Source organism: Mastigoproctus giganteus, chromosome 12 (assembly GCF_048544385.1).
Source record: "Mastigoproctus giganteus isolate SK-2022 chromosome 12, ASM4854438v1, whole genome shotgun sequence".
NCBI lineage: Eukaryota > Metazoa > Arthropoda > Arachnida > Uropygi > Thelyphonidae > Mastigoproctus > Mastigoproctus giganteus.
The window spans coordinates 26,108,833-26,134,682 of NC_143586.1; the positions used below are offsets into that span (position 1 = coordinate 26,108,833).

The 25,850-nt window shown below is 37.5% G+C and overlaps 1 protein-coding gene across 1 annotated transcript in view; it reads right to left on the minus strand.

The window, feature by feature from the left end:
- The window catches only part of LOC150076806 (phospholipid-transporting ATPase ABCA3-like), a 354,775-nt gene that overhangs the window by 31,417 nt on the left and 297,508 nt on the right, over positions 1-25,850 (minus strand). Inside the window, exons 19-20 of the mRNA XM_090385684.1 lie at positions 18,030-18,260; positions 3,915-4,438 (exon numbers count right to left, since the gene is read on the minus strand). Coding sequence (XP_090241810.1) covers positions 3,915-4,438; positions 18,030-18,260 — 755 coding nt within the window. The remainder of the gene's footprint in view (positions 1-3,914; positions 4,439-18,029; positions 18,261-25,850) is intronic.

Genomic DNA, 25,850 nt, shown 5'->3' on the forward strand with positions numbered 1-25,850 from the left:
TTCCCTCAAAACATTTGTCCAGCTCTTCCTTGAATTTATTTACGCTATCAACTTCCACAACAGCAGATGGAAGTTTGTTCCAGCAATAAACTACCCACTGGCTAAAGGCAAATTTCCGCACATCTATTCTATAACTGTCTTTCCTCAATTTGAATTTACACCCCCCTCCCCAGGTTCATAGACTGAGCAAGAGGAAGAAACCCATCAGGACTGAGCTTGCTAAACCCTTTCAAGGACTTATACACTTCAATCAGATCACCTTGCAGGTGCCTAGCCAATAGACACTGCAATTTGCAGAACTTAAGCCTTTCTTGGTAAGACTATCCCTTCATTCCCCTCACCAATCTTGTTGCCCTACTCTGTACTCGCTCAAGCAACTCTACATCCTTCCTAAAATGAGGCCTCAAGACCTATACAAAGTACCCAAGGCGTGACCTGACCATTGCCTTATGCAAAGGGATAATTACCTCCTTTTCCCTACTAGCAAAATTTCTGTATATCATTGACAATACCTCATGACCTGCTCTGGCCACTTGTCTGCACTGCTCAGAAAACTTCATATCTGACTGCACAATTATTCCCAGGTCTTTTTCACTTTCTACCACCCTAAGTGTAGTACCACACAGTCGGTACGTTTCTATGGGGTTACTTCTACCCATATGCAGTACACAGCATTCATCAATGTTAAACTTTAGTTTCCACTACTCAGCCTATCTGGCCAACTTTTCTAGATCCTGTTGCAGTAGCACACCACAATTACTGTCATTAACAACCCTCCTAACCTTGTATCATCTGCAAACTTCAACACTAAGCCTGATATACCTTCATCAATATCATTGATAAATATACAAAACAACAGTGGGCCCAACACCTAACCCTGGAGGACCACACTAATAACATTAGTCCATAAAGGGCAGCATCCATTGATTATCTCTCTCTCTCTCTCTCTCTCTCTCTCTCTCTCTCTCTCTCTCTCTCTCTCTCTCCTCCCACTCCACCACCCTTTTATCCATTGTAGCAATGCCATTAATACCATACTGATCCAATTTGTACAGTAGTCTTCCATGCACAACAGTATTAAAAGCTTTCCTGAAATCCAAGTATATGATATGAAAATTATTTTTTGCATCCTGTTCCTTTGTAACCACATCATAGTATCCAATCAAATTTGTCAGACAAGACTTTCCCTTAACAAACCCATGCCATGTCTGAATTATTACTGCAATCTTCTCTAGATGATCCTGCGATGCATCTTTAACCAGTGACTCCATTATTTTCCCCAAAAAATAATGGAGTCACTGGTTAAACTTTGACATTAAGGCTGATATACCTTCATCAATATTATTGATAAATATACAAAACAACAGTGAGCCCAACATTGAACCATGGAGGACTTCACTAATAACATTAGTCCACAAAGAGCAGCATCCAATTAATAGTGACTCCATCATTTTCCATGGAAAATAATGGAATCACTATTAAATAAATAAATTGGTTATTTATTAAATAAATAAATAAATCGGTTATTTCCAAAGTTTTACTGATGATCCGAAGGTGTAAAAGAATAGCATAATATGATTAAGTCAATCAATAAAAAAAATTAGTAAATTGTATAGAGATATTAAAAAAAAAAAAAAAGGAAAGAGTCAATGCACTTTTTATTTATCCAAGTTTGGCTAGATTTATTGTCCAAAAATAGCAAATGGTGGATTCCAAGGTTGACAGAATGTGAACATTGGCACCTAACTGAAGCTGTGTAATTGAACAGAAGAAAAACAAACAAACAAAATTAAAATAATGAAAATAAATAGTAAACAAAACAAAACAAAAAATTTTAAAATATAGTTTATCGCATTTCATGGTAATGTGGAAGTTTACCTGCTGCAACATACAAAATGCATTAATTCAGAAGAAAAGTCTGGGAACATTATTTCGAGAGTACTCAAATACAGTTCCACAGCATTCTGAAGCTGAATCCCTATTAAAAACATTAATTGGATTTTCAATTTTTTTGGAATTATTAAAATAAAAAAAACAATAATTTTTTCAAATATTATTTATTTTTTGTTTTGTTTTTAACATCTAGTAGATATTATACTTTACTGTTATTGTAGTGATTTTAATATTATAGCAATTAATACTATAGAAATACTACTATTGCATTTAATAGAAATACTATTACTGCAACTGCAATTATAGAACTTATGCTTCTCACATACAGGGGTGTCTCAAAAATATTGGCACAAACATTTAAGGGAGGTAAGTAACATCTATGAATCGCATAGGAACCCATAACCGGAAACGTCACGGGAAAGTAGTAGCAGAGTCACAAGAAGCAGAAATGACACAAGACAGTAATTAGTGGCAAACATTTATTTGACATGATATTAACAATGGAGTACGAGATGGATGCATTTGATGATGTTACAACAGATGCTTGAAGGTTCCACCATGAGATGCGATGCATGCATGACACCGACGCAGCATGGATTGGCGAACACGGTCGAACACACCTGGAGTTTCTTTGACAGTAGCAGCAGCGCAGACGAGTCTCGCCACGAGATCCATTTCCGTCTCCACAGGCGATTCATACACGATAGATTTGAGGGCCCCAACAGAAAGACATCAGGGCCCGATAAATCAGGTGAGCATGGGGGGCCAGGCAATGGGTCCACCACAGCCAATCCATCGATGCCCAAAACGTCTGTTCAAATGGTCACGAACACACCTTCCATAATGGGCAGGCACCTGTCATGTTGAAACCAAATGTTACGTCTCACGTTTGCTGGAACATCAAGTAACCCTGGTAGAAGTTGTTCAAGAAAGATCCGATATTTAGCAGAGTTCATGTGGGATGGTAACAGGTATGGGCCGACTAAGCAGTCACCGACCATACCTGCCCACACATTTATTGCGAAGCGATGTTGTGCCGCATGGGGCGCACACCATGTGGGTTGTCGTGAGCCCACACACGAGCATTGTGCTGATCGAATAGGCCTCATTTGTGAACAAAACATAGGCTGGAAAATTCAAGTCTTGAACACTTTCTTGGAGAAACCACTGCGCAAAAGCCACACGTGCAGGATGATCTTGGGGGAGCAGTAACTGAACCCTTTGGAGATGAAAGGGGTGTAAGGAATCGTCGTGCCAGACACGCTGTACACTGCAACAAGACACTCCTAAGGCAGAGGCAATGGCACGTGTGCTGGTAGTAGGATTATTCTGGACAGCATTCGACATACTTCTTTCATGGCGGGAGTTCGTGTTGAACGTGGTCTGCCTACACTGTTACCTCTAAATGACCCATAATCGCACAAATTTTGATGTGCGCAAACAAATGGTGGTCCAGTACATGTCTGTCTGGGAAGCGTTCTCCATAAATTTGTTGAGCGGCTCGTCCATTGCCCTCTGCTGGTGTTATTTGTTGTTATTTGGTTTTTAGGAGCATTAGAAACTTAGGCCATATTGCTCCGGGGATATGCGGTGGTCATTCCCTGACCTTTCTGCATCCTCTGTATTTGGTGGGCACGGGCTCGAACCCCGGTCTAATCAAGAAGCGTGTGCTAAGCCCTGGTGCTCCTGCCCACCTGGCTACAGAGGCGCCCCATTGCCCTCTGCTAATCCATACACTAGGTGCATGTCTGCCAGCTCACAGTTCGTATATCGACGTATGCTCTTCGTGCAGTGACTACTGCTTGAATGAGTAAACCAGAAATTTTCCCTCTAGTGAACTGATGAACAGTGCCGTCTACCGACTTACGGTGACGTTTCCGGTTATGGGTTCCTACATGATTCACATTCTCTTAGATGTTACCTACCTCCCCTAAACGTTTGTACCAATATTTTTGAGACACCATGTAAAAATAATCAAAACTCCTGATTAAAAAAAAATAATTATATTATGTGCAACTCACCATGCGAGTATTTTTCTTAATACTGTAACCATCAAGATAGGCATCTCCATCGGTTACTGCTTCATCCCCAGTCAGCATTTTAAATGTTGTTGTTTTCCCAGCACCATTTAATCCTAGAAGGCCAAAACACTCTCCTTTACGAATACCTAATGCCAGGTGGTCTACTGCCATAAGAGAATCATATTTCTTTGAGAGATTACGTAAAATTAAGGTATCAGTTTCTAACAGAGAATACAATGGAGTATTCATTATTCTTGTACGTTCATCAGAAACATCACTATCTTCAGCAATTTCATCAAGATCTGAAGTGTTGAAGGAGGACTCTCCATTTGGCAACACACTTTTTGACTGTTTTTTACAACATAAATATTTCAGTATTCGAAAAAAATTCTTTTCACATGCCAACAAAATAATAAAATACACTACACTTTGCATCACAAGAAATGTTAAATGTCTTCCTATACCAGGAGAATCCCATGCTAAATCATTTGCTTCCCAATTGATGCATACATCATCGCAGGCACCTACAGAAGGAATTAACCATTTTTAAATATCGATTTAAGTATCTAAAATCATTTCTTGGCTAAATGCCTAAGAATATGAAAAGTTGGTTTATACATGGCTACTGCACTTACATCATTTCTACTGTCTAGATAGGATGAATGCATCATTTAATTATATCTCATATAGTGAATACCTTCACAACAAGTTGCCATGGTATTGGACTACCTCTTCACTTATGGAGAAGATTATTGTTACTTATTCTCGGCGGATACCACCACCACCCAGATAGCACCATTTCAAAGCTTATTGAACCCCAGGGACTCAACATCTGATAAGTTTGGGCTTGGCACACCCAGGGTCCTGAGCTGGATATCATCATTCTTCTGTTTCTTGATGAATCCCCTCTACTTCTGACTCTTGTTCTTGTTCTCTCTCTCTCTCTCTCTCTCTCAGGGTAATTCAGAAATTTTTTTTGGCTGGTGCAGCATAAGCCTCAGGCTTCCTTGCACAATATGGCTAATGATAATAATACTCATTGGTGGGTGGGTAAGTACCCTGTTGTTGAAATAGTGACAACCCAGTTATGAAGTATAACTCTACAATATGAGATACTTGATGGGGTGTGTGTGTGTGTTTTAACCTAAACATATTTCTTGGCTAAACGTCTAAAAGAATATGTAAAGTTGGTTCATGCATGATTACTGCACTCATTTCTACTACCAAAGTAGTGGGCGCCTCCGAGCCAGGTGGGAAGGAGCAGCAGTGCGTAGCCCACGCTTCTTGATTAGACCAGGGTTCGAGCCCGTCACCACCAAATACGGAGGATGCGGAAAGGTCAGGTATTGACCACCACATATCTCGGAGCAATATGGCCTTAGTTGCTAATGCTCCTAAAAAAAAAAAAAACCAAAAACCAAAGTAGTATATGAATGCATCGTATAATTATATCTCATATTGTGAATACCTTCACAAAATGAGAAATAGTAGAAATGATGCAATTGCAGTAACCATGCATAAACCAACTTTTCATATTCTTAGGCGTTTTTTTTTTTTTTTTTTTATGAAAACCCCTAACATGAGAGATATTAGAACCTATAGTACTTTGTACCGTGCATGGGTTGAAGGTTGAGAAGATGAAAGAAGATATTTGTTAACATTAGACTTGAACTTCTGTAGACTGTAATTTTCTGGAAACACATATGAAAGAAGGTTGTTCCAGAAAACAGCAGTTGAATGAATAAATGACGAAGATGAAAAGTTGGTTCTATGAGTTTGAAGATGGACAGTAAATGGATGTTTGCTGGTGGCTTTTGGATTGTTTTGAAAGAGAGAGAGAGAGAGAGAGAGAGATCGGGAATTACATAAGCCAATTCAGAAGAACAGCACTAAGGATAAGCATAGGAGCAGAAGAATCCTTTTTGCAAGATATAAGACAGGACTGAGTTTCAGAAGGATTGAAATCAACTAAGATGTTTTTGCCCACTGGAGAATTACCTGGAGATCGGCATTTAAAAAATTGGTTGCAGATATTTGAGAAGGGAAAGGTTTCTCAAATTGGAAGATGGAATGCAATGTGCTGTCATCAGCAAAACAATGGATAGGATTTCTGGTCAATAGAAGATGGTCATTAATATACAAGAGGGAAAGAGTGGAGGAAAGAACTGAACCTTGGGGGTACACCACCATTAGTGGAAAAGTTAGAAGACAGAGAGCCAACTACCATCACCCTCAATGAGTGATCAGAGAAAAAACTGGATAACCAATTACAAAAAACAGTTGGCAAACCATAAGACAGAAGCTCGTTTAGAAGACCTTTATTCCAAACACTATCGAAAGCCTTTCATATGTCAAGAGCAACTGCTTGTGTTTCACCGAACTTTTCCATTGAATTTTCCCATAGATGGGTAACATAAGCCAGAATATCACCAGTGGATCGACACTGATGGAGTCTATACTGGCGATCATTGATTAGATGGAAGTTTTCTAGATAGTTTAAGAGTGAGCGGTTAATTGATTTCTCCATTACTTTAGAAAAAGTCGAAGTAATTGCAATGGGACAATAATTGGATGGGAGAGATTTGTCACCCTTTTTTAGGAACTGGTTGGATATGAGAAAATTTCTAAGCAGAAGAAAAAATACCTTTGGAATAAGAAAATAAAAAAAGGTGGCAAATAACAGGAGTAAGTTCAGGAGCACAGGTTTTGAGAACAAGTGAAGAAATACCATCTGGACCTGGAGCCTTTTTAGCATTGAGATTTGTCAAAATCCTTCTGACATCCTTTTGACGGAAGACCACAGGAGGCATTGAATGGGGCATGCTGGGAATGGTGGGAGGTGTTTTACCAAGGTCATTAATACATGAGTTGGAAGAAAAATGGGATGCTAGTAGGTTAGCTTTATCCTTGGCTGAAGTGACAATATAATCATCTGGTTTTGACAGAGGTGGGAGCAGAGATGGGCAAAAGTTGCAGACAAATTACCAAGTCTCTGACAGGGAATATTGGAATGGACATATGCACAAATACCATCTTTATCTTTGGGGCGAAAGGAATCATACAGCAAATAATTTGAGAAACTGAGATGAGAAGTGGTTGAATCAACCAACAACTGAGATTCTGTCAGAAAAAGTACATGAGGTTTGGCAGACTGTAACCGGAAATGGACATTGTTGAGATTAGAACTGAGACCACGTATATTTGTGAAATGAACTAGGAAGTGGTTTAGATCTTTTTGCAGATATGTTTGCACTATTAGTTTGACAATTCATGGTGTATTGAATAGTAAGAAAAAGTGGGGGGGGGGAGGATTTGCTGCATGAAGTAATGAAATTTTTGGATATGGCATACACATGGTTAGAATATCATACCCAAATCCTTGACATAACATGGCCTCAACAAAGCCCCCTGCATACACACTACTCGGACTCCCTCCAGTCACTATCAGACTACAGGCAGTAAGATTATACACTAGCTGATCTGGAAGCCTCCTAGAGAGTTACCAATAGGTTCGGTCCAGTGTACTAACTAGCAGACAGCCTGCGAACACTGTTTTAGAGCTGAACCCTCAGCATATAAGGAAGTTTGGATCTTGCCATGGTGTTCTTCATAACCTCAAAAAAATCAATCATACTGCATAATGGAACAGATGGGAGAAGGGTTAACTGGAACTTAGCTCTGGAGACTAAACATGGGTTCCACCACTTTAAGCCTCCAATAATTAAAGTGGTGGTATTGCACCAGTTGATGAGAGTCATCTACCACCAAGTATTGCCTGGTAACACAGAAGGGTGGCATTACTCTGTGTGGTGTGGGTACCACACCTCGACCCCTACTTACATTGATTTACACCTGGGTGGTCACCCACAGTGTGCTTACGCATGGGGGTTATATCCAGGATTACTAACAATCCCACCATCGTGAAAGTGCAAGCAAAGGATTTGGCTGTCACAGACCATCCAGACTTCACCATAATTGGGTCCACTTGACTTGAGTGTCACTTGAATATCAGTTCTATTATTTAGCCAAGAAATATTTTAAGATTAAACCACACACACCATCAAGCATCTCTCATATTGTGTTGTTATACTTCATAACTGGTTTGTCACTATTGCAACAACAGGGTACCTGCCCACCCACAGATGAGCAAGCCAGTAAGCTTCGAAATGGTGCCATCTGGGTGGTGGTGGTGGTGGTATCTGCCTAGAATAAGTAACATTAGTCTTCTCCATAGGTGAAGCATTACTTATTTGAGGTAGTGCAATACCATGGCAACTCGTGAAGGTATTCACAATATGAGATATAATTCATACTACCTAGGTAGTAGAAATGATGTAAGTGCAGTAACCATGCATAAACCAACTTTTGATTTAAGTAGTAGTTTTGCAAATTATAAACATAATTTGCATATTTATTCCAAACTTTTATGATAAATTTATATTATAAGTCAGTATATGCAGTTATCTTTGTACCTTGAATTAAAAAAGCCTTCTGGGTTGGGAGAAAATGACATTAATAAAATTCTTTACTATCTGCAACAAATATAAATTATAAAAGTAAAATTATATATTTATACACAGTCAGAAACATAAAAACTTCAAGGGAATAAAATAAAATGAAAACAAGGATGAAAAAAAAAATAAATAAAATAATAATAATTTTAAGAGTAGTGCTAACATACCATAACATATATAATAGCAATGCTAATATAATATAGCAACCTATTAATTACACCACATGTCATTCTTCTGGATAATAACTTGTTCAAAAACTGGGGTTAAAGTCACTATATGTCACCACCATTCCCCCAAGTGGGAATGGTGATAACATATAGTGACTATCCAAGGATAATGATGTGGCTGATGGGCATATTCAACCAGTTGATTGAGATGAAGTGTATGTCCTATATTCCATAAATGCCCTGCCAAAGGAGCATTCTCTTGTTCCTGTTTTGAATGATATTCAAATGTTTATATCTATATAATATTGGTGTGGATACACCATAGATAACTCTTAAGAAACCATGATGGTAGTATGGGAGGCATCATTTGCTCTGTATCTTATATTGTACTCTTCCTTCACAACAAGTTGCCATGGTATTGCACTACCTTGAATAAGTAACACTTCACTAATAGAGAAGACTATTGTTACTTATTCTCAGTGAGTAGAACCACCCAGACTGCACCATTTCAAAGCTATTGGCCTATCATCGATGAGTGGGCAAATACCCTGGTATTGCAGACATCACAACCCAGTTGTGAAGATTATCACACAATATGAGAGATGCCAAAAGATTATATGATAATATTTAAAAATGACTAAATGCAACGAGGCATAATACATTAAGAGTAAGAGTTTAATATCTATATAATATCGGTGTGGATACATCATATATAACTCTTAAGAAACTACGATAGTAGTGTGGGAGGCATCATTTGCTCTGTATCTCATAACTAATAGAGAAGAACAATAGTTTTCTCTATTAGTGAAGTGTTACTTATCAAATAAGTAATGCTTCACTAACAGAAAAACTATTGTTACTTATTCTCAGTGAGTACCACCACCCACACGGCACCGTTTCAGAGCTATTGGCCTATCATCGATGGGTGGGCAGGTACCTTGGTAATCAGCAATAATCACTGCTGATAATCAGATCAAGAGGATTCTCTCTCTCTTGTTGCCCCTTGAACATGTTGCTGTAGAAAACAATCCTCCAATAAATCCACAAGTCTTGCTGGCATGCGAGTGACCAACCACAAGTTCCAGTCAATATATGGAAAGTTAAAATCCCACCTTACAAGACATTCTGATTTACTAGCCTACTCTATTTCTCTGCACAATTGTTCATTGTACTCATCAGAGTCATTAGGTCTATAACACACTCCTACTCTCATTTTCCCTTTTCCAGTGCTATGTCACAACAAACTGACTCAACGTTGCACTGTCCACCAATGTCAACTGGATGTACTTCCTTAGATTTTATGTGTTCCTTAACTAACAGTATAACCCTTCCTCCCTTCCTACCCTGTCTATCCTTTCTGTACACATTGTACTCCCCAAATTCCAATTCCACGCTGCTTATATCCGTGTGACACCATGTCTCTGATATTCCAATATCTGCCTTTGATGTCTTGACCAGCAAATCAAATTTATATTATACTTCTAGCACTGGCGTACATGCAAGTATACGTGTACCTGCTCGTACTCTTAGTTACCCTAACACAATTTACTTATTCCATGCTGACTTCCCAGCAGTTCTTCCCCAGTAGCATGCTCTCTGCCTGCAACTACTGTTGATCTTTTAGTCTGCGAATCCCCCCAAGCTAGCAGTTTAGCAGTTTTCTGACAAACATAACACTGCCTAGATAGCATCAGTAAATATTCTTGCATCCTTCCTATTTAAGTGTATTCCATCCCTGTAGAAGCAATCTCTCCTGTTAGCAAGTACAGACCACACTGAAAAAAAATTCTACCCCACGAGCCTTGCACAATCTCTCCAGGGTGGAATTGATTGACAAGGCTCTCAATCATATTCTCCCTCCTATTGTGTCTGGGCAGAATCACAGACACTTTCAAATTTAACCCTAACTTGCGACATTTATTTTTCAACATTGACCTATACTTGTTAAGTAAATCTGAAGATCTCTTACCCTTAAGATCATTACTGACAATGTGTATCACTGTTTGTGTCCTTAAAAGATGATATCAGTTCTACAATGTCATCAACTGGGTACCCAGTTGATGACATTGTAGAGCTAATTTATGGACTGCAGATGTACAAATGTATTCCCAATTCACACAGAGGGATCAATAGAATTAAAATTCAATTGGAAAACATGATCACAATGACCAGCATTTACTACATATCGTATAGTGACCAGTATTTTATTCGTATTTTATAGTGTCCATCGTAAAGTGATTTGATTGTACAGTGAACCAACCACAAAGCGGGGATCCACTGTAATTCCATTTCTAATAAGATTATTCTGCAATACTTCTTTAACCACTGACTCCATTACTTTCCCTGGAACAGAATTAAAATGAGTGATACTGAGTTTTATTTCCCTCAAGAGCATCGACCCAAGCTCTCATATTCTCTCACAAAATCGCTGAATATGAACTTAATCTCTTCACACTCTTTGCAATGGACAAAGATGTTTGGCTGTATTATGCCCCACAACAGATAACTTTAAAAGAGGCAAAAAGTAGCACCCATTATAAAGTTCTGATTGTAGAAGAATTGGTCGACTTGGTAATTCTCCCCAAGCCAAAGCAATCCTACTACACTGAGCTTTTTGCTTGGCCACTCTAGTCTTAAGTCATGATTTTCATCTAAATTTAATTTAAAAACCACACAAAACTAAGAGATACTACACTATTCCCAGGTATGCAATAACAATATACACTATGCTATTTAAATAACATTATGTACTATGTGATACAGTTATATTATAAAATCATATTTGTAATGTTATAAATTCATAGTTTTTGGACTTAATAAAACTTCTAATGTTAACTATACTCCTATGGAATTATATAGAATATTAAATATTATTTGAATTTTTTTTTTTTTTTCATTTGTTAAACAATTTTGAAGGCCAAGTAAAAAAAAAAAAAATAATCATAAATTTTATCAGATAAACACATAGCAGCAATATTAATTTTAAAAAAAATAACAAAAACTAATAATTTTTAGATAATGAAAAACCCAATCTATACTCAAGCTGAGGAAAATCAATGATACATCCATGAAATACTGATTCACTTGATATAAAGTTAACTAGTGAAGAAGTAACTTCATACTAGATAACCTTTTGATATGAATACATATCATTCTAGCAGATGAAAATTTCTTGACAGTACACTTTATTTGATTTAAAATATCAAAATTAAACAATCTTACAGCTAACAAACGAAATATCATATTTCAGAAAAGAATATTATAACATCCTTTAACTACAGGTAGCAAGGAAAAGTTTACTTTGTTATCAACATAAGTTAATTTCTAGCTTACATACAACAAGCACTTTCAGCTCTGTTATCTTTTACTATATCTCAGTCTCTAATAAATATAGCATTCTCTCTTCATCCTAAAGTATTGTTATGGGAATGCTAGCTTGCACAGAAAAACATCACAGCAACTAATACTACACAAGACACTCACATTTTGTGCATTACAAACTAGTCAATTTTACAAAAAATACTATTTACATTAAAAACGTTTTTAAGAAGATATTTCACAAAATTTTATGATTTTTATTTTTATAAATGTCTTTGACACTGTTGCACATAAAAAGACTTCCACACAAATTGGAACAGCGTAGCATTGAGGACAAGTTACTGCTATGAATAAAGCTATGGTTGAGTGATAGAAGACTGAGTTGTTATCAATGGACACTGCTCTTTGTGGCATAATGCTATTAATGGAGGGCCCCCCCCCAGGGTTTCTGGACCACTGTTGTTTTCTATATCTACCAATGATATTCATTAAGGCATATCAGGCTAAATGTCCAAGTCTGCATATAATACAAAAGTTGGCAAGGTGGTTAATGAGAGTAATGATGGTACGTTACTTCAACAGGATCTAGAAAAATTAGTAAGATGGGCTGAGATAGTTGATTGGATTGGATATTTTACTGGCACATCAGCTTCTATGGCTATAATGCACCATGGGCTGAGAAATGGCAATTGAAGTTTAACATTGACAAATGCAAAGTACTGCATATGGGTAGCAATAACTTCAGAGTAACATACAAACTGTGTGGTACTACACTTAGGGTAGTGGAAAATAAAAAAGACCTGAGGGGGGGGTAATTGTGCAATCAGTTATGAAGTTCTCTTCTCTGAGAAGTGCAGACAGGCTGCCAGGACAGCTCATGGGATTTTGTCAATGATATACAGGAGTTCTGTTAGCAGGGATAAGAAGGTAATTATCCCATTGTATAAGGCAATGGCCAAGACACATCATGAGTACTGCATACAGGTCTGGAGGCCCCATTTTAGGGAGTATGTAGATTTGCCAGAATGGGTATAGAGAAGAGCAGTGAGATTGGTGAGGGGAACAAAAAGGGTGCTCTTACCAAGAAAAGCTTCAGTTCTGAAAATTACAGCATCTAGAGACTAGGCACCTGCATGATGATCTGAATGAGGTGTATAAGACAACCCCAGGGGCTCACATCTGGTGAGTATGGACTTGGTACACCCAGGGTCCTGAGCTGGATATCATCATTCTTCGCTTACTTGGTGATTTCCTTCTACTTCTGACTCTTTCTCTAATTTTTTTTTAGCTTTAGGCTTATGCTGCACCAGCATAAGGCCTTAAATGCATTGATCAGGCTCAATTCTGATGGGATTCTTCCTCTTTCTCAGATTATGAACCTGAGGGGGCATAAATTCCAATTGAGGAGGGATGGTTGCAGATTAGATGTGCAGAAGTTTGACTTCAGTCAGTAGGTGGCTGATTGCTGGAACAAACTTCCATTTGGTGTTTTGAAAGTGTGTAGCTTAAATAAATTCAAGGATGAACTAGACAAACTATTGGACAGAATGGATAGGTGAAATGAGATTTTTTTTTTGGCTGATACTGTATAAGCTTTTTTTTTTTCATTTTTTTTTTTTTTTTCATTTTCCACTACTAATACTAACAATAAAAAAAACTGTAGTTGAAATAACATTATGGATTAATTCAGTATGGCAATTTATTTTTCTAATAATATGGTGTAATATCAAGCAGAGCTACGATGCTCAATATGTTCTATGTTGTTGTTGTTGTTGTTGTTTGTTTTTTTTTTTTTTTTTTAGGAGCATTAGCAACTAAGTCCATATTGCTCCAGGGATATGCATTGGTCATTCCCTGACCTTTCCGCATCCTCCGTATTTGGTGGTCACGGGCTCGAACCCCGGTCTAATCAAGAAGCGTGTGCTATGCACTGCTGCTCCTGCCCACCTGGCTACAGAGGCGCCTGTTCTATGTTGTATTTCACTATAGAAGAATAAGAGAAATTTACCTCAATATGATCCATAGAACACTTCCATATGAAGTTCTCCAAAATTTAAGCAAATATAAAATTAAAATTATACCAAATGAATTCTCACATCCATATTAACATCAATGATTCGACGCACCTGGAATAGTCTTATATAGTTTACATTGGACACTAAATATTTTGGCCACATTGAATAAAAATGTATGGTTTCATTAAGGGCATGAAAGGGAAATTTTGATGCTACTGAACGAGAAGCATGGACTGAGGCCACATGCTGCTTAACTCTCAGATCCAGTGTGCATCAAGTCGAGCCCTGGTAAGATGGGTTGCAATCACTGCAAGAAATATTGTATCCAAGGCCATTTATTTGTGTCACGAAAGAAGAAAGGACTGAGTGATTGTTGCTGTGTAATTTCTGAATTGGTCTGGCCACCACAATTATAAACTCTATCTTTGAAGAACCTATTAAGACAGAAATAAAGTATTTTTTGATATTACTATTGTTGGTTAGCATAGTTTTTTGTATCCTATTTTTAGCTTGTACTCTAATTCGATTTATTGTAGCCAGGGGATAACCCCTATTTAAGAATCTGCTGGTTAATATCTGTATTTCTGAATCTAAAAGCAGGTTCAGTCGTTGAATATTTATAGGTATTGAGAAATTGATTAAAAATAGCAGACCTTTTGTAGGTGAACGGGTGATAGTTGTTATAATGCAGGAACATACAGGTGTTTGTTGGTCTATGACAGATGTTAAGCAGGCAAAGGAAGATTACGAGAAATCTTTCAGGTGTACAACTGTATCCCCAATTCACAAAGGGGTTCAAATGGTGACACAAGTAACTATAGATCTGTTAGTTTAACTTGTGTTCTGGGTAAAATAATGGAGTCACTGGTTAAAGAAGCATTGCAGGATCATCTAGACAAGACAGCAGTAATAGATAAGACACAGCATGGGTTTGTTAAAGGGATCCTATGATGTGGTCACAAAACTGGATGCAAAAAATAATTTCGATATCACATACTTGGATTTCAGAAAAGCTTTTAATACTGTTGCACATGGAAAACTGCTGTATAAATTGGAGCAGTATGGCATTAAGGGCAAGTTGCTATAATGGATAAAGGGATGGCTGAGTGGAAGACGACAGAGAGTGGTAATCAATGGACACAGCTCTTCGTGGACTAATGTTATTAGTGGAGTTCCCCAGGGTTAGGTGCCGGGCCCATTGTTGTTTTGTGTATTCATCAATGATATTGATGAAGGTATATTAAGCTTAATGTTCAAGTGTGCAGATGATAGAAGGGTTGGCAGGGTTGTTAAAGACAGTAAAGACAGTATGCTACTGCAACAGGATCTAGATAAGTTAGGTAGTTGTTCAGTTTAACAACACATAGGCTGCTAGGGCCATATTGTGTCTTTCTAATGGTGAATATGAAATATTAGCTTCATTGTAATAACTATATTTTATGATATATTCCTATATGATTTAGGAAAGTAAAAATTTTTTTTTTCATTAGAATAATCTCCCAGAATCTGCAATAAATTTATTGATGACTTTGTATTAGCTATTGATTTAAAGGTGTTTAAGCGGATATTTTGTAAGTGGAAACAGTCCACTAACAAATGGCAAATGGTCAGTTGTACTTGACATGATGTACATTGGGGAGCGCTGTCATTAGTTAATAGATACAGGTGAGTGAGGTGAGTATGCCCAATCCTTAGCCTTCCTAAAATTATTTCATCTCACCTGTTTTTTCGGAAGCTGGAGAGCCACAGCTTTGGTTCCGGTTTTATTTGGTAGAGTTTGTTTCCTGGATAACCTTTCCGGACTAATGACCAGCTATTATAACATGCTTTATGGATAATATGTTTGTAATCTGTATATGGAACTTGATCTGTGAAATAGTGGTTTCTGGTTGTTTGGCTGCATGATCTGCTCTTTCATTGAGGCTATTCCAGAATGTCCTGGGATCCAGCAGAATGTCATAGTTTGGTTCAATTCCTTACATGCAAGTAACTTAGAATGAAGCTGTTTTATTACAGGGTGAGAGGAGTTGGTATTAGTATTTATGGCACAGACAGCACTGAGTGAGTCAGTGTATATTAAAGCAGATGGAATTAGATGTTGAATAACGTGATCCAGAGCTAAGTTTATAGCATAGAGCTCAGCATGAAGATACCGCATTCTACTGGAAATGAGACAGAAGTGCTGAATGACAGGAAGATTGTTGCAGCACCTACTTGGGTTTCAGTTTTTTTATTATTATTATTATTAGCCATATGGTGCAAGGAAGCCTGAAGCTTATGCTGCACCAGCAAAAAAAAAAAAATTCCAGAGTTACCCTGAGAGAGAGGGAGAGAGAGAGAGAGAGAGAGAGAGAGAGAGAGAGAGAGAGAGAGAGAGAGAGAGAGAGAGAGAGAGAGTCAAAAGTAGAAAGGAATCATCAAGAAAGAGAAGAATGATGATATCCAGCTCAGGACCCTGGGTGTGCCAAGCCCATACTCACCAGATGTGAGCCCCCTCGGGTTATTTTTTTTTTATCCATCTATATAGATTTCACATGCATTTGAAGTATAAAGAGTGTAAGTTGCATGTAACTTTGCGATATTGAAAGCAGACAGGGTGTTCTTTCCCCACTGTTGAAAGTATCATATATTGCACAGATATTTGTCCAGGGTGGATCTGGTGGTGTCTTGTCCTGAAATATATTGCTGATTTCTATATTCCATGATTGAGTCAGTTCCTTAAATCTAAGTGGAGCAGGTCGGTTTCCATTAGGTTTACTATTGTAAAATGACTTGCATTCAGTATTGTACAGACATCTCCAACAAGGATGAGAGGGAAGACTGCGGATTTTTGTGGCATACATCAGAAGTAATGTTTTTCTAAGTTAGGTAGATGGGCTGAGAAGTGGCAACTGAAGTTTAACATTGACAAATGTAAAGTACTACATATGGGTGGCAGTAACCCAAGAGAAACCCCTGAGTATAGTAACAACTGTGTGGTACTATACTCAGGTAAGTGGAGAATGAAAAAGACCTGGGGGTAATTGTGCAGTCAGATACGAAGTTTGCCGAGCAGTGCAGACGGGTTGCCAGGGCAGGTCATGGAGTCTTGTCAATGATATATATATATAGGAATTTTGATAGCAGTGACAAGGAGGTGATTATCCTGTTGTACAGAGCAATGGTCAGTCCACACCTTGAGTACTGTGTACAGGTCTGGAGGCCTCATTTTAGGAAGGTTGTAGAGTTGCTAGAACCAGTACAGAGAAGAGTAACAAGATTGGTGAGGGTAACAAAGGGGTGCTCTTACTAAGAAAGACTTAAGTTCTGCAAATTGCAGCACCTGGAGACTAGGCACCTGCGAGGTGTATAAGGCCTTGAACGGGTTGAGCAAGCTCAATGGTAATGGGATTCTTCCTCTTGCTGAGATTACGAACCTGTATGGGCATAGACACAAATTGAGGAAAGACAGTTGTAGAATAGATGTGCAGAAATTTGCCTTTAGCCAGTGGGTTGATTGCTAGAACAGACTTCCATCTCTTGTTGTGGAAATTGATAGCTTGAATAAATTTAAGGCTGAGCTAGACAGGCATTTGGAGTGAATGGATGGGTGAAATTGGAGGTGGGTTTTTTTTTTTTTTTTTTTTGGCTGATGCATAAGCTTGCTTTCTTGCATCGTGTGCCTCACCTAATGCTAATGCTAAATTGGACTTTATTCATTCCAGTGATACTTATGTCAAAGAGACATATCATTCCTACCATATGGTACAATATATAAAGTACAATACTAAAATAAGGAAAAATTGAATAACCCACCCAAAAGTTACCATTAAAATGGGAAATTAATCAATGAGAAATTGAATTTAATTCATATTATAAAATAGTTCTGACTTGACAAGATTCCATGAAATTTTATATTTTTGTTCGTGTATACTCTATCAAATGATTTTAAAATCAGTACAAAATTTATTCAAGTTTAAGATCTTATAGAAATCTAAGAATTACTTTTACTGAAAATTTGAAATTTACAATTTTTTTTTAATTGAACCTTTCAAAATTTCAATTCTCAAAAGAAACAAAGAAATTCTCAGAAATAAAGCAATTACAAAAGAAGGAAATTACCTTTGCAGCACGGCTTAATCATGGAAGTTGGGTCAAATTTGCACATTATTTCCACAATAGGCATTCCACAAACAGACTTGACTTTATTGTTTGTGTACAGATTTTCAACTGAACGTCCCAAGCAATATGTGGGTAAAAAGACAGAGAACAGCCAATCGAATGCTTTAGACAGATACTGTAATTCAAGTTGTGGGATTTCCAAAACTGTAACCACCAGTAAGCAAGCAATTCCTGTATATAAGGTGACAAAATATTTAACACATTTGCAGCAGAAGAATCCATATTTTAATTATTTTAATTAAATCATTACAAAAAAATCACTGTAAAATCAAAATACATATTTTTATTTTTGGACAGACTGTCCAAACAGTTAATGGGCATTTTGAAGCAACTGTACTTCCAACAATACAGAAAGTGAAATATAAAACTGGTGATATTACAATATTTTTACAGTGATGAGAATTGCAAATAAAAGAGTCAATAGTGAAAAAAGCATTTCTCTGAATTCCAACTAACTTATTCATTTGGATGGAAGAATTTATACAAAATTTGGAAGACTAAAATCCTATATGCTTCTGAGCAACTCCCTCAGCAAGTTAGACATAGCTTAAACTGTAACCATAGTTTAAGCTATGTTTATCTTAATCTAAACACAGCAAGCCTAAACTGATTATATGTCAGCTAATATGTAGAGAATCACTTCTGGTGTCATGTTTAGGTTAATTAATCTACCAAAAATAAATAAATAAATAAAAAAAAAAACTGCTACTTTCCCACTTCCTGCATACACATAAATTTTTTTTTTCTCCATTTCATTTTGAAAGTTAGTTGGCTGCAGATATGTCCTTGAATGACCATTCCTATATTTTATAGAGAATAATTAAATATTACCTTCCTTTCATTTTTACACTACTGGTCAGCAATCTTTTCGTAAATTGTGCTATACTGTTGAAAATGAAGTAGAATTGGGCCATATTTTAGAGACCCTAAAAGTATGGTCAAAGGATCCCGGACCATTTTTTTTTTTTTTTTTTGTTAGTTGTTGGCGCATCGGCTTCTGTGGCCATAATGCACCTCCTTTACCCACCTGGCTAGCCTGGTCAGCCCCGGAACAATAATAATCACACTATTCCAAGGCTCCTGCATCATTGGGATCATGGAGAAGCTGTGCCATACCTTGGGAAATCTGGCCTTGCCCATTTTTACAGGTAATCAAAAGCTTCAAAAATTGACTGAATATAGTATGGTTCCATTTGTTCAGTTTCTATTGAACACTAATTACTAGCCAACATGATTTTTACCTCCAAGAACTTAAATGCGGTTTTTAACCAATTTTTATGTGTAGATTTCGAAAATCAGCATGATAATTTCACATCAAGTCACAGTTATTAAATATAGAGGGAGTTACATTTTACCAAAATATGCCAATTTGACATAATTTAGCCAGTAATGTATGACATACTGATTTATTTCAAGAGATTTATTTCATACTGATTTATTTCAACAGATATAAGCTAATTCTCTTAATTGTAGCAATTGATTCTGGTCTCGGTTTTCTTGTGACAAACATAATCAGACTTCTACCTATGGTTCTTCTACAAATTCCAATGCAACAATTTACAATTTGAAGAGAGCACACTCAGTGTTTTTGGTGAGGATTTTTGTAGGCTGTGCCACGGTTTTCCAAGTATTAACTGAATGTAACATGTTCTCAGGGTTGTCTAGAAACATAAACAGCCCCTTGAGAGTAGGATGGTGCGGCCTGCAACCGGTAGAAAAAGTTTTTGAAATATTTTGCTACAGAGGACAGAATGTGTTTTTGCAAAGACATTATTGGACTTCTGAAAGAACTAGGTGTCGTACATAATTCATAGTGTATGCGCGTGCACGTGTGTGTGTGTGTGTGTGTGTGTGCGCGCGCGATAACTTAAACTTATGTTCTTTAAATCACTTGTTATTCTCTCTCTCTCTTTTTTTTAAGGATGGTTGGGGACCCTGCCTCAATTATGAAGTACACTTCATAATCAAGATAATTTTTTACCTCAGTGGTGTAATTTTTCATTGGTTTCACATTTGCTAATTAATTATCATGTTTATTTATAACTTGGATATTCCTTTATTATTAATTTCCATATTAACATTCTTAAAGTATTGCAAGATGCTTTAGATTTCCTCCCAGTTACACATATAAATGCAAATTTCAGAATATGCTCCCTAGTTGTATATGTAACTTTCTTAGAGCAGTAAGTGGAAGTTCTTTCTTATTCATTTTTTTAAGCACCAGATAACTAGAACTTGCTGAATTGAAAGTTAATATTTTCCTGTCCTCTACATCGCGTTAGGTTTAATTGTATATATTCACATACTATTTCTTGCTTTCTTTAATACTAAAAACTCCCTCCCCCACCCACACACTTTGAACAGTTTCCTTAATTGACTAATATTCTATTTTATATTCTCAACACAACAAAATAACATCAATTTTAAGATTACCTGAACAGTACATACCAAGGTTTATATCTATATTCATTTATGTTCTTTCACACTTACAGCTGTCACAGACATTCTCTCAGAAAAGCAGGGTTTGCTAAGTGGAAGTCAAAAATGCTGATGAAACTGATATTCAGGTGACACTGAAGTCAAGTGGACCCTCATCTCTTCCATCATGCAGTATAATTTATGCCTTTTGAGGATATGATGGACATCATAGTGAGATCCAATCTTCCATACATTTCGAAGGTACAGCTCTAAAACGGTGTTCACATACTGGCTGCTATAATCCACCAAACCTATTGGTAACTCTCTAGGAGACTTCCAGATCAGCTAGAGTATAATCCCACTGCCTCTACTCTGCCAATAGTGACTGGATGATGGAAATGTATATATAATTGTATATAAATCTATGTAAGTTTTGTATATATATGAATGTATGTAAACTGTGTATATTAATAAATGGGGGAAAAAATGGAATGCCACTAGTGACTGGAAGGAATCCCAAGTAGTGTGTATGTGGGAGGTATTGTCGAGGCCACGCTACGTCAAGGAGCTGGGTATATTCTTGCCATGTGTACGCCACATCCAAAAATTTCATTACCTCATACAGAATGTCCTCCCCACCTTTTCTTACTACTGAATACATCATTAACTGTCAAACTAATAGAGCAAACTTATCTGTGAAAATATCTAAACCTCCCAAACACCACCTCGTTCATTTCACAAATATACATGGTCTCAGCTGTAATTTCAAAGATGTCCATTTTCACTTACAGTCTCCCAAACCCCATGTACTTTTTCTGAGAGAAAACAGTTATCGGTTGATTCGATACAGTAAACAGTTATCGGTTGATTCCATTTTACTTACAGTAAAATCTCATTAATACAAACTCAGTTTATAGAAAATACTTGTTTATATGAAGCACATACCATTCCCCTGTGAAAGCATAGGCTTTTATAAGTAAATATATTCATTTATTACAAAATTCGTTTTGATCCTGTGAGAAATAAATATTGTTATTTTGTATATAAAATCTTGGCACAGTTGGCTGATTATTATTATTCCTATTATTGCCTTTGGTCACCCAGTTTCCTGAAGGATGGCACTGACTTGTAAGAATTTACTTTTGTGGAAACAAACCAGTTTATGGTAGCTACAGCATAAGTGCACTCTGAAAAACATCATTAGCATTAGTAGAGGCATTTGATGTAAGAAAGCAAGCATATGCAGCATCAGCCAAAAAAAAAAAAAAAAAAAAAAAGAAAAACCACTTCCACTTCACCCCTCTGTTTGTTCAAAATACCTGTCCAGCTGAGCCTTAAACTTATTTAGGCTATCAACTTCCACGACAAGGGATAGAAGTCTGTTCCACCAACCAACCACCGGCTGGCTAAAGGCAAATTTCCACACGTCTATCCTACATCTGTCTTTCCTCAATTTGAATTTATGCCCTCTCAGGTGATTACTCTGAGCAAGAGAAAGAATCCCATCAGCATTGAGCATGCACAAACCATTCAAGGCTTTATACACCTCTATCACATCACCTCGCTGGTGCCTAGTCTCTAGACACTGTAATTTGCAAAACTTAAGCCTTTCTTTGTAAGAGCACCCCTTTGTTCCATTCAATAATCTTGTTCCCCTTCTCTGTACTCGAACCAGCAGCTCTACATCCTTCTTGAAATGAGGCCTCCAGACCTGTATACAGTACTCTAGGTGTGGCCTGACCATTGCCTTAATCAAGGGAATAATCACCTCCTTATCCCTGCTAGAAAAATTGCTACATATCATTGACAATACACCATGAGCTACTCTTGCAGCCCATCTGAACTGCTCAGAGAACTTCATATCTGCCTGCACAACCACCCCCAGGTCCCTTTCATTCTCTACTGACGGTGTAGTACCACAGAGTTGATACGTTCGTTGCTCTGGGGTTTCTGTTTCCCATATGCAGTACTTTACATTTGTCAATGTTAAACTTCATTCCACCTCTCAGTCCATCTGCTCAACTTTTCCAGATTCTGTTGCAGCAGCATAGCATCAGTAGTGTCCTTAACAACACTGCCAACCTTTGTATCATCTGCAAACTTCGACATTAAGCTTGATATACCATCATCAATATCATTTATAAATACAGAAAACAATAATGGACCCAACATTGAACCCTGAGGGACTCCACTAATAACATTAGTCCACGATGGGCAGTGTCCATTGATTACCACTCTCTGTCTTCTCCCTCCCCCTCAACCACCCCTTCATCCATAGCAGCAATTTGCCTCCAATGGCACACTGCTCCAATTTGTGCAGCAGTCTTCCATGTGCAACAGTATCAAAAGCCTTTCTAAGATCCAAGTATATAATATCAAAGTTATTCCCTGCATCCAGTTCTTTTGTGACTGCATCATAGTATCCAATCAAATTGGTCAGGCAAGACTTCCCCTTAACAAAACCATGCTGTGTCCAAGCTATAACTGAAGTCTTGTCTAGATGATCCTGCAGTGCTTCTTTAACCAGTGACTCCATTAATTTTCCTGGAACAGAAGTTAAACTCAGAGGTCTATTATTGCTTGTGTCAGCCTTTGATCCTCCTTTGTGAATGGGGGTCACATTTGCACATCTCCAGTCTGTGGGTACCTCCCATGAGTCCAAGGAAGCTCTCATAATTATGGCTAAGGGTTTGCTTACTTCCTCTGCTGCCTCCTTTAATATAACTGGATAGATCCCATTCACCCCAGGTGCCTTTCTTGTGTTTATCTTCAACAATTTCTCCTCCACTTTACTCTCAGTTATTATAAGATTCTCTAGCTTACTGCCAGAGTTGAATACACCTCTGGCATTCCCCTCGCTAAATAACTCCTCATGTGTGAATGTTGATGCAAAATATTCATTTAGTTTGTTAGCTACCTGAGCAGGATCATCAACAGTTGACCCATTGATATCAAGTGGACCAATCTGATTCATCCCCTTCCTTCTAGAGTTTACATAAGTAAAGAACTCTTTGCTGTTTTTCTTTGCATCCCTTGCCAAAGATTTCTCGTAATCTGCCTTCACTTGCTTAACCTCCTTTGTAACTTGGTTACAGATCAACTTGTATCTATCATAGGCTTCTGTGTCACATGTTAATTTGTATGTATCCCATGCATTTTTCTTCTCTGCCAATATGTCTCATTAGTTCATCTGACATCCATTTAGGCCTAAACCTTGAACAATATTTCTTAGTTGGTATGTAAAGCCTAGTAGCTTCCAAGATAAGTTCTTTGAATGCTTCCCATTTTGAATTTACTGTTGGTAACATCATCAGTTGGTCCCACTGTATAGAATTTAAATACTGTCTCAGTCCATCGTAGTCACCTTTACGAAAGCAATAACCCTTCCCTTTACCCCTAATGGTAGTTACCTCTTTGAGTAAATCCCACTTCAGCACACTGTGATCACTGCCACCTAGTGGTTCATTTATCTGCAGATTCGTAATGCATGAAGAATCACTACTGATAATCAAATCAAGAGTATTACTCCCTCTAGTTCCTCCTGAACATGCTGATGTAGAAAACAATCATCCAATAAATCCACAAAAGCCTTGCTAGTGTGTGAGTGACCAACCCCCAAATTCCAGTCAATATCTGGGAAATTAAAATCCCCCATTATAAGACTCTCTGATTTACTGGCCCACCCTATTTCCCTGTACAGTTTCTTATTATACTCAGCAGAGTCATTAGGCCTACAGCACACTCCTACTCTCAATTTTGATCTCCCAATGCTTATGTCACACCAAACTGACTCGACACTGCACTGTCCAGCGATGTCGACTGGCTTCGCTTCCTTGGATTTTAATGTGTTTCTTAACTAATAGCATAACCCGTCCTCCCTTCCTATCCTGTCGATCCTTTCTGTAGATGTTGTACTCCCCAAATTCCATTTCTGCATTCCTTATATCAGTGTGACACCACGTCTCTGATATCCCAACAATATCCGCCATTGATGCTTTGAGCAATACCTCAAATTCATCAAATTTATTTACTAAACTCCTAGCATTGGTGTACACGCAAGTATACATGCACCTGTTTCTATTCTTAGCTACCCTAACACAACCCATGTGTTTACTTGTACTGCAATGACTCCCAGCAATCTCTGAAATATCCTGCATCTAGTTTTTCAGGCTTCTGCTCATTCCAATAGAAGCAGTGCAAGAATCTCTTTCACCTCTGCCAGTGGCTACTATTAATCTATTCGTCTTTGTCTCCCCCCAAGCTAGCAGTTTTCCGACCCACCTAACACTGCCTTGATAGCATCAGCAAATATTCTTGCACCCTTTCTATTTAAGTGTATCCCATCCCTGTAAAAGCAGTCTCTCCTGTTAACAAGTACAGTCCAAGCTGAAAAAAATTCTACCCCTTGAACCTTGCACAATCTTTCCAGGACCGAATTGATCAACAAGGCTCTCATCATATACTCCCTCCTATCGTGCCTGGGCAGAATTGAAGACACTTTCAAATTCATTGTGAAGGATGAGCTGTTAAATTAAAAGAATCAAAACAGTTTTTTCTATGTTTTTCATACAGTCCCTCACTCTCCATAGGATTAAGGCCAGTTGCAATTGTTATACCAGCTCAAAGAGTCTTTTGTTACAGTATACAGTAATCTATTTTTTGTGCTATTTTATCTGAGCTTATGTCTTTTTTGAACACATCTTTAAATTAATTTAAAGATATTAATTTGTTATATTAAATCTCATCTAGCAGTGTTATGGCATAAAAACATAAACACATGAAATTAAGCCTGATAGGATGGAACAAAGCACAATGGACATTGCAAAGGAATACAACATCCCTTAACCTACTTTATCTAAAATACTGGAAAACCGAAAAAAAAAAAAAAACACGCAACTTGAAATAGTGTGACACTGGAGCAGCTATAGAAAACAGGAAAAGAATTCATGGTACAAAACATGAGGAGCTTGAAACAAAACAAATGTGTGCATCTAATTTGCAAATATCAGGTCTGAATTTACAAGAAAAGGCAAATTATCTAGCTCAGCAACATGGAATTAATGACTTTAAATATAGCGCTGCCTGGCTCCAAAAATTTAAAGTAAAACAGGAATAACTTTGTTTTGCAAAATGTTTGTGGCGAGTTTGGGTTAGTCAACAAAAATAAAGGCTACAGATATGGTTGTGTTCTATACCATCCATTCTTGAAAAATATGAGGCAAAGGATATTTTTAATCTTGACAAGACATGTTTATTTTATAATTTGCTGCCAAATAAAATATTTGCTGTTCGAGGAGAGTCTTGTCATGGTGGAAAATTAAGTAAACAAAGACTCATTGTTCT